We start from the raw sequence: 10,646 nt of genomic DNA on the forward strand, positions 1-10,646 counted from the left end.
AAAGTCTCTTTCCTGTCCCTTCCTTGTCTTTTCTAGAGGTAACTACTGTTACCAAGGACTTGTCTAATCCTTGCAGGTAAATAAGCCTAGGTGCAGACTGTGCATTTTAAAATTCTAAATCCTATAAAGAGAAGATACTTCTTATTTTTAAGGAGGAAATGTTGTCAATATTTCAAACTGAGGTGACTCTAGTTCAGATGGCTGAGGGAACCCATCTTACTTTTTTTTTTTTTTTTTTTTTTTTCTGAGACAGGGTCTCATTCTGTCACCCAGGCTGGGATGCAGTGGCATGATCATGGCTCACTGCAGTCTCCACCTCCCTGGGCCCAGGTGATCCTCCCACCTCAGCATCCCAAGTAGTTAGTTGGGCCTACAGGCGCATTATCACACCTAGCTAATTTTTGTATATTTTTGTAGAAACAGGGTCTTGCCATGTTGCCCAGGCTGAAAATAGGCAGCAGTGGCATTTTGAAAGAATATTCCTATCTTTAGGAAGCGGTAATATTTTTCTTTCCTTTTCTTTTTCTTTTTTTTTTTTTTTGAGACAGGATCTTGCTCTGTCTTGATCTTGTCATCAACAGTTTTTGTTTTTTTTTAATTTTGTAAGAGGCAAGGGTGTCACTCTGTTGCCCAGGCTTCAGTGCAGTGCAGTGGCACGATCGTAGCTCACTGCAGCCTCAAACTCCTGGGCTCATGCGATCCTCCTGCCTCAGTTTCCTGAATAGCCGGGACTACAGGCAGGTACCACTACACCTGGCAGATTATTTTATATGTAGATACTGGGTCTCTGTATGTTGCCCAGACTGATCTTGGAACTCCTGGCCTTCCAAAGAGCTAGGATTATGGATATAAGCCACTGTGCCCAGCCAAGTCTTATACTTCAGTATATGTGAATGGATAAAGAAAATAAAAGTAGATTGAAGGAAAAAAGGCATAATAAAATACTATAATAATATATTCTTCTCAAAAATGTTGATAAATTTGGGTCTACCTCCAGATGTGGTAACTGAGTGTGGACATATTTGTGTTAATATTTTGTTTAAATTCAGCAAGTACTTATTGAACATGTCTCAGTGCTAACCAACGTGTTAGGTTTTACAGAAAATACAAAAATTAGTAAGACAGGGTCTCCATTTTTTTTTTTTTAGATGGAGTCTTGCTCTGTTGCTCAGGCTGGAGTGCAGTGGCACAATCTTGGCCCACTGCAACCTCCACCTCCCGGGTTCAAGTGATTCCCCTGCCTCAGCCTCCCAAGTAGCTGAGACTACAGGTGCCCACCACCACGCCCGGCTAATTTTTGTATTTTTAGTAGAGACAGGGTTTCGCCATGTTGGCCAGGCTGGTCTCAAGCTCCTGACCTCAAGTGATCCACCTGCCTTGGCCTCCCAAAGTGCTAGCATTACAGGCATAAGCTACTGCACCCGGCCTGGGTTTCCATTTTTAAGGACCTTACATGATTATATGGTAGGGGTATAAGACAAGCACATAATAATGCTAATGTCAATGAAAATATGATAAAAAATTTAAAAAGGTAGTGACAAAATCCTATCCAATTTTCATCTCATGGAGTCTCAGTAAATGTTTGCTGGAGTTACTATGAGTTAGTATGTTAACCCAGGTTTTGAAGGGTGGATAGGATATCAAAGGAGAGCAATAGGAAGGAAAAATATTCCAGGCAGAGGGAACAGTATGGGAAAGTTGTGCAAATTCAAGAAATAGCGAATAGAGCTCGGGAAAAAAAATGGCTGAAGACAGGTAGATCAAATTATCGTTTTGTTTTGTTTTGTTTTTTAATGGAGACAGCATCTTGCTATATTGCTCAGGCTGATCTCGAACTCCTGGGCTTAAGTGATCCTCTCACCTTGGCTTTCCAAAATGCTGGGATTACAGGCGCGAACCACCATACCCGGCCAAGCATTTTCAAATGACAGGAATTTATACTAAATTCATTAGAACAGCATTTCCCAAAGCACAGGATACCAATTTAGGAAATGATTTTAGGGGATTCCACATTCACAGCATTGTGTAACATTTGAATTGTGATTATGTATTAAGAAAGGTGTATCCAAAAAAAAAAAAAAAGGGTGTATCCTTTTCAGTTATTTATTTGAGGTGCTCACATCCTGTTTATTTCAAACAGAAAATCTTGATTTAATGCTAGTATATCTTCAATACTTGCCTAATATACGCTAATCTCTCATTTTTTAACAGGCCCAACTAGAACTTAGTATTATTGTGTTTTCATTTCTTTTTTCTTTTTTTTTTTTTTTTGAGATGGAGTTCGCTCTCATTGCCCAGGCTGGAGTGCAATGGCACGATCTTGGCTCATTGCAACCTCCGCCTCCCAGGTTCAAGCGATTCTCCTGCCTCAGCCTCCCCAGTAGCTGGGATTACAGGCACCTGCCACTATGCCCGGCTAATTTTTGTATTTTTAATGGAGACAGGGTTTCACCATGTTGGCCACACTGGTCTTGAACTCTTGACCTCAAGTGATCCGCCCACCTCGGCCTCCCAAAGTGCTGGTATTACAGGTGTGAGCCACCGCACCGGGCTGTGTTTTCATTTCTTTATAAGGCAGGTGATGTTGGCTTTACATATGCAGTAGTAATTTAAAATTATCTTTTTTTAAAGCCAAAAAAGGAAGTCAGTTTTAAAGAAAAATATAAATAGCTTGTACTTGAATGTGGTTAAAAAAAAAAACAAACCAAGAACACAAACTTTGGTGTTACAGAAGGTTTCTGATTGAATTATTTAGGATAATCCTCTGTTTTATGGACTTCTGTGTTAAGGATCACTTATTGCATCATTCCCATTAAATATGTAGTATGATTTACTTTTTTTTTTTTAATTAAAAAGTAAACTAATGTCGAAAATGCAAACTTGTGTAGTATGATTTTCTGAATGGCAAATTGTAGAAGGAAATCTAAGCCAAAGGGTAGGCAGTGGGTAGCAGAGTTTGTAAAGGTCTGTAGAGTGCTGTCCAAGAGAACTTCTGCAGCGATGACTGTTGGGCACTCGAAATGTGGCTAGTTCAATTGAGGAATTGAATTTTAAATTTTATTTGATTCTAATAAAATTTTAAGTTAGGTAACCATATCTGCCTACTAGCTGTTGTGTTGGACAGTACAACTCCACTGGTTGCTTTTGAGAGAAAAAAAAGCAAAGCAAGGGTAAAAGAAGACCTCAGAATTTCAGGCTCATGATCTTTTTTTTTTTTTTTTTGAGACGGAGTCTCGCTGTGTCACCCAGGCTGGAGTGCAGTGGCACAATCTTGGTTCACTGCAACCTCCACCTCCCAGGTTCAAGCGATTCTCCTGCCTCAGCCTCCTGAGTAGCTGGGATTACAGGTGTGTACCACCACGCCCAGCTAATTTTTGTATTTTAGTAGAGATGAGGTTTCACCATATTGGCCAGACTGGTCTCGAACTCCTGACCTCAAATGAGCCACCTACCATGGCCTCCCAAAGTGCAGCTAATTTTTGTATTTTAGTAGAGACAGGGTTTCACTATGTTGGCCAGGCTGGTCTCAAACTCCTGACCTCAAGTGATCCACCCACTTTGGCCTCCCAAAGTGCTAGGATTAAATGAGCCACCGTACCTGGCTCAGGCTCATGACCTTAAAGGTGAAAGGGATTTTAAGAGATCTATGTAGTTCAGTCTCAGGAAAGTAAGGGGATCTTTTCCCCATTTTACAGATGAGGCAGGCCTTCTGTTTTTTAAAAAAATCAGTGAGATCTTTTGACATAATCTCAGGGACATATCCAGATTTTGATAACACTCGTAGGAAAACAAATATTATGATATTGTTTAGTAGCCACAATTTGCTGTGTTACCAAGAGTACTCTTGTCCTCTAGGGTCTGGATGACAGACTGTGGTTAAGCATCAATCGCTAAAGCTCTTTTTCTCCTCCTTATAAAGTACAGCAGAGTGTGTAATATCTCTCAGCAGTATTAGAGGGGGATAACCTGGAATTCTCTGTATTCCTAAAATGAAAAACAACTCATTTGCATCGTTTGGTACTTATAACTATTAGCAAATTACTCAAATTGGATTGTGCTTTACCTGGCCATTACTTTCTCCCTTTTGTTTGTTATTTCCCTGTGTTTCTGGAAAGTATTTTACATGTTCTGGAGCACTGCTTAAAAGCTACCATTGCAGTCTATCTTTCTCTAAAGCAGATTGGCTAACGTGATGTTCTGTTTTTCTCAAACTAGTGTTTTCAAATACCCTTAATTAGGAAATAGGAAATTGTAGAAAGCTTACATCAGATATACAGAAAGTGAGAAAGAGGTAGTGTAATAAAAGGAGGAAGTGAGGAAAGCACTGAAACCAACCCTTTCCCTTTATTTTTGGTGGCAAGGGGATGAGCCTGAGATTTTTTTTTTTTTTTGAGACAGGGTCTCCCACTGTCACCCATACTGGAGTGCAGTGGCATGATCTCAGCTCACTGCAACCTCCACCTCCCAGTTCCAATGATTCTCCTGCTTTAGCCTCCTAAGTAGCTGGAATTATAGGCATGTGCCACCAGACCCAGCTAATTTAATTTATTTATTTATTTATTTATTTATTTATTTATTTTTTGAGATGGAGTCTCACTCTGTTGCCCAGACTGGAGTGCAATGGTGCCATCTTGGCTCACTGCAACCTCCACCTCCTGGGTTCAAGCGATTCTTCTGCCTCAGCCTCCAGAGTAGCTGGGATTATAGGTGTGTGCCATGATGCCCAGCTAAGTTTTGTATTTTTAGTAGAGACGGTTTTGTCATGATGGTCAGGCTGGTGTTGAACTCCTGGCCTCAAGTGATCTGCCTGCCTCGGCCTCCCTAAGTGCTGGGATTACAGGAGTGAGCCATTGTGCGCAGCCAATTTTTGTATTTTTAGTAGAGACGAGATATTGCCATGTTGACCAGGCTGGTCTCGAACTTCTGACCTCAAGTGATCTGCCCGCCTCTGCCTCCCAAAGTGCTAGGATTACAGGCATTAGCCACGGTGCCCGGCCTAAGATCTTCTAACACATCTCCACTAGAGGGATAGTCTTGTTCCATCTTAGATGTTTAAAAGCTTCATATTTTAGGCCAGGTGCAGTGGCATACACCTGTAATCTCAGCACTTTGGGAGGCTGTGGCAGAAGGATCATTTGAGCCCAGGAGTTCCAGACCAGCCTGGGCAATATAGTGAGACCCTGCCTCTACCAAAAAATCAAAATTAGCCAGGCATGGTGGTACATGCCTGTGATCCCAGCTACTCAGGAGACTGAGGTAGGAGGATCACTTGAGCCCGGGAGGTTGAGGCTGCAGTGAGTAGTGATCATGCCACTGCACTCTAGTCTGGGTGACAGAGTAAGACACTGTCTCAAAAGAAAAAAAAAAAAAAGCTGCATATTTTATACTTAGCCAAGATTTAATAGGGGCTTAGTAAATAATTGTTTAGGGTAACTATAGTACATTGTTACTTGCCTGGGAAGTAAGGACAAACTAGTGAGACTATGACAGAATTCCACCATACTTGGCGGCTATATGCTCCTTGTTGTTTAATCATGCCCTCATCTCTGTGGTAAAAATTTATCTATTTATTTATTTATTTTATTTTTTGTGAGACAGAGTCTCACTCTGTCGTCCAGGCTGGAGTGTAATGGCACGATCTCAGCTCACTGCAATCTCCACTTTCCAGGTTCAAGTGATTCTCCTGCCTCAGCCTGCCAAGTAGCTGGGACTACAGGCACACACCACTGAGCCCAGCTAATTTTTGTATTTTTTTTAGAGATGGGATTTCACCATGTTTGCCAAGCTGGTCTTGAACTCCTGACCTCATGATCCATCTGCCTCAGCCTCCCAAAGTGTTGGGATTATAGGCGTGAGCCACCACGCCCGGCAAAAATTTATTTTATATATCCTGGAGAACTCATTGCTTAACAGCTGTCATTTCAGAACATTTTGTGTATGTGTGTGAATCAGTACGGATTTGCTAAAGTGATGGTTTTATGTTTTTATGTTCAGATGTTTTATTTTAAAAACACAATTACAATACTGATGTTCCAGTTATTCAGTTAGAAAAAGATTATTTATTTATTTTGAGATGGAGTCTCACTCTCTCACTCTATCGCCCTGGCTGGAGTGCAGTGGCGCGATCTTGGCTCACTGCAACCTCCGCCTCCCTGGTTCAAGAGATTCTCCTACATCAGCCTCCTGAGTAGCTGGGACTACAGTCGTGTACCACCACGCCCGGCTAATTTTTTGTATTTTCGGTAGAGATGGGGTTTCACCGTGTTAGCCAGGATGTTCTCGATCTCCTGACCTCAAGTAATCCACCCTCCTCAGTCACCCAAAGTGCTGGGATTACACGCGTGAGCCACGAGTCTGGCCTAATTTTTTTTTTTTTTTTGAGACAAAGTTTCACCCTTGTTGCCCAGGCTGGAGTGCAATGGAGCAATCTTGGCTCACCACAACCTCTGACTCCTGGGTTCAAGCGATTCTCCTGCCTCAGCCTCCCGAGTAGGTGGGATTATAGGGATGTGTCAGCACGCCCAGCTAATTCTTTGTATTTTTAGTAGAGATGGGGTTTCTTCATGTTAATCAGGCTGGTCTTGAACTCTTGACCTCAGGTGATCTGCCCACCTCGGCCTCCCAAAGTGCTGGGATTACAGGCATGGGCCACCACACCTGACCTAGAAAACGATTATTTTTATAAATACCTTTTTATTTCAATGGTTGAAAATAGGACTTTTTTTAATTTTTGTTTTTGGAGACAGAGTCTCACTCTGTTGCCCAGGCTGGAGTGCAGTGGCACAATCACAGCTTACTGCAGCCTCAACCTCCTGGGCTCAGGTGATCCTCCCACCTCAGTCTCCCAGGTAGCTGGAACTATAGGCGTGCGATACCATTTCCTGCTAATTTTTTGTACAGATGGGGTTTCTCTATGGTGGCCCAAGCTGGTTTCGAGCTCCTGGGCTCAAGCAATCCTCCCACCTTAGCCTCCCAAAGTGTTGGGATTACAGGTGTGAGCACCACACCCAGCCAATAGAACTTTTAATAAAAATTGAGAGAGGCTCTTTCTAAAATATCGTTTTATTTTTTTGCTGGAAGTTTATTACTCTATATTTACAGTTTGTTGACACTTTCTAGATTGCTTTATTCACCAAGTGAAAAACAGTCTCTACAATGCTGCCAGCTTATTTGGATTCCCATTCCAGCTGACCACAAAGCCCATGGTAACTTCTGCTTGTAATGGAACACGGAATGTGGCCCCTTCAGGAGAGGTCAGTGGGGATAAGACTCCATTAGGAATACTGATCTTTATACTTCATCATTACATTTTAGACAATTATCTGTTTGAGAGTTAATGTATACAATTACATTTTTCCAGAAATACTTGTATCTTTATTAGCTGTGATATAAAGGCCAAGAAATTAAAGGTTAATAAATTGAACATTTAAAACGTGTTTGTAAGGAACTAAATATTATTACATATGCCTTCTTATTTAAGTTTGTACAAAGAAACTGGAATTGTTATTTTATTTTTATTTTTATTTTTTTGAGACAGAGTCTGGCTTTGTCTTCCAGGCTGGAGTGCAGTGGCATGATCTCGGCTCACTGCAACCTCCACCTCCCGGGTTCAAGCAATTCTCCTGCCTCAGCCTCCCAAGTGGCTGGGACTACAGGCACCCACCACCATTCCTGGCTGATTTTTGTATTTTTAGTAGAGACGGGGTTTCACCATATTGGTCAGGTTGGTCTCGGAACTCCTGACCTTGTGATCCGCCCTCTTCAGCCTCCCAAAGTGCTGGGATTACAGGCCTGAGCCACTGCGCCTGGCCTTGGAATTGTTATTTCTACATCATTTTGTGAGTCTTGACAAATTAAACCTTAGGTCTTATTGATGGTATCTCTTCTGTGAGCTACCTAAGAAAAAGTTATGTTTTCATAATAGAAACTTACTTAGATAACAAAATTGAGATGCTACAGAAGTGATTATGTTTGATTTTAAGGTATTTTCGAACTCTTCATCTTGTGAACTGACAGGTTCTGGATCCTGGAACAACATGCTGAAACTGGGTGAGGTGGTCAAAAATATTTCTGTTCCCCCCTACCTCCTTCTGCCCATTTTTTCCTACATTTTGAAAATATGAAAGGAAAACACTGATTTGGATTGGGATGAGAAAGACATTCTTTCTACTGTTCTAAAAAGCAAATAGCTTTTCTTCAGAATTGTTGTCTTTGAATTTACTGTTGTTTTTTGTTTGTATTATCAGTGTCCTCAATGTGACTTAGATCAAGGTCATATTAAAAAGGTTCATTCATTTTAAAAATAAAGAAAAAAGCAAAAACATTTCCTGAGAATTTACTCTGTGCCAGGTCCTGAGCTAAGTTATCAAGAATAACAAAATAATAAAACCTTATTCCTGTCCTTTAGGAGTTCATCATCTAGTTGGGGAGCAGCCTTAGGTTCCCAGTTATCACAGTTTTATCGACTAGGGACTTCCATGTCATCCTTAGATCTTAAAGTTGAATTGTCATTATTATATATATGCACTATACAAAATGCTGTGGTGGGGAAAAGTAGGAAGAAGCCAGAATCCTGCAAAATAGTTGTGATGTCTGCCACTCAGGTAGGCTTGTAAAACTGGAAGGGAAGGAAGTTAGGGAAAATGAGCTTAGAGAAGTTGTAGGTTTAAAATTCAAAAGTGGAAGAAGTTAAGAAAATGATAGAAGACTTAGAGCTGTGCTTTTCAAACTTTTTTAAAAAGTACCTCTAGGGGTAGAGAAAAGCAAAGGAGAATAAATACATACCTCTATGTCTGAGAAGCTAGCTCCTAAAATCTTGGAACAAAGATGATATTTTTTTTTTCTTTTTTTTTTTGAGATGGAGTTTCGCTCTTGTCGCCCAGGCTGGAGAGCAATGGTGCGATCTCGGGTCACTGCAACCTCCGCCTCCCGGGTTCAAGCGATTCTTCTGCCTCAGCCTCCTGAGTGGCTGGGATTACAGGCATGCACTACCACCCTGGCTAATTTTGTATTTTTAGAAGTAGAGACGGGGTTTCTCCATGTTGGTCAGGCTGATCTTGAACTCCTGACCTCAGGTGATCTGCCCACCTTGGCCTCCCAAAGTGCTGGGATTACAGGTGTGAGCCACAGCGCCCGGCCCAAAGATGATATTTCTTTGAAGCCTTTTATTTTATTTAGAAAATTAGGCCGGGCGCGGTGGCTCAAGCCTGTAATCCCAGCACTTTGGGAGGCCGAGACGGGCGGATCATGAGGTCAGGAGATCGAGACCATCCTGGCTAATACGGTGAAACCCCGTCTCTACTAAAAAATACAAAAAACTAGCCGGGCGAAGTGGTGGGTGCCTGTAGTCCCAGCTACTCGGGAGGCTGAGGCAGGAGAATGGCGTGAACCCGAGAGGAGGAGCTTGCAGTGAGCTGAGATCCGGCCACTGCACTCCAGCCTGGGTGACAGAGCAAGACTCCGTCTCAAAAAAAAAAAAATAGAAAATTAATATAAATTGAATTTTATCATCTGTTTGGAATACTTGTTTAGAGTTGTTTACCATTAAAATTGACATATGTGAGGGATGGTAGATTTATCTTGTGCCTCTAGATGCTGGCACTACTGTGTTTCTGTGGGTTTTGTGTAGTCTAATCAGAGAAACCCATGTATTCCTAGGGCAGGTTTCTCGTGTAAAGAGGTCCACAATCTCTTTATCTGCAACCCCTGGGAGCGAGATGTGCTTAGGAATTCAGAATTTTTCATATTTTAGGTATGTTACTAGCCAAACATGTGGCTGGTTTGAATTTGAACAATTTACTCCAGTTGATTAGATTACAGAGAGTTACAATCTTTGAGTTCTTCATGGCCTCATAATAGTTCCATCAAGCAAAATAAGCAAAGCCTGCTAGTGAATTCTGTTATTACCTGTCTGAGATCAAAAACAAACTAAGCCCTATTGCTTTCCTTTAACTTCTACAAAATTTGTGCTCGACTCCTGTGCTCTTAATAGAAATTGAAAAACAAGGTGTTTATTTAACTCTATGATGTAGGTTGCTCACAGATTTTTTTTCTTTCCTTATGCAGACTGTTTGCGAGGTGATTTTTCATTTCACAATTACAAATGCATTTTTTAAATAGGTAATAAATCTCCTAATGGAATAAGTGACTATCCAAAGATCAGAGTGACAGTAACCCGAGATCAGCCACGCAGAGTCCTGCCTTCCTTTGGGTAAGTGTTAAATTCTGTCTTTCTGTAAATGGAAACTTAGCATTTATTAGGTGCTCATTCTTGCTAGGCAGTCTCACTTTTGTTCTATTATGTAGTCCTACTAAGTACTCTGAGGTTAGTAACTTGCTGAATGTCATGCAGCCAGTGAGAGACTTGAGCTTAGGTGTGTGTTATATTTTCTTTTTTTTTTTTTTGAGATGGAGTTTTGCTCTGTCGCCCAGGCTGGAGTGCATTGGTGTGATCTTGGCTCACTGTGACCTCTGCCTTCCGGGTTCAAGCAATTCTCCTGCCTCAGCCTCTTGAGTAGCTGGGATTACGGGTGCCCCCCACAACCATGCCCGGCTAATTTTTGTATTTTTAGTAGAGACGGGGTTTCACCATGTTGGCCAGGCTGGTCTCGAACTCCTGACCTCAGGTGATCCGCCTGCCTTGGCCT

The 10,646-nt window shown here is 41.6% G+C and overlaps 1 protein-coding gene across 2 annotated transcripts in view; it reads left to right on the forward strand.

The window, feature by feature from the left end:
* SENP2 (SUMO1/sentrin/SMT3 specific peptidase 2) overlaps positions 1-10,646 on the forward strand; it is a 55,829-nt gene that overhangs the window by 8,467 nt on the left and 36,716 nt on the right. For both annotated transcript variants that reach the window (XM_011981878.1, XM_011981877.1), the window contains exons 3-5: positions 7,120-7,253; positions 7,983-8,049; positions 10,120-10,210. In XM_011981878.1, the coding sequence (XP_011837268.1) occupies positions 7,120-7,253; positions 7,983-8,049; positions 10,120-10,210 (292 nt within the window). The remainder of the gene's footprint in view (positions 1-7,119; positions 7,254-7,982; positions 8,050-10,119; positions 10,211-10,646) is intronic.

This window comes from Mandrillus leucophaeus, unplaced genomic scaffold (genome assembly GCF_000951045.1).
Source record: "Mandrillus leucophaeus isolate KB7577 unplaced genomic scaffold, Mleu.le_1.0 Scaffold231, whole genome shotgun sequence".
Taxonomy (NCBI): domain Eukaryota; kingdom Metazoa; phylum Chordata; class Mammalia; order Primates; family Cercopithecidae; genus Mandrillus; species Mandrillus leucophaeus.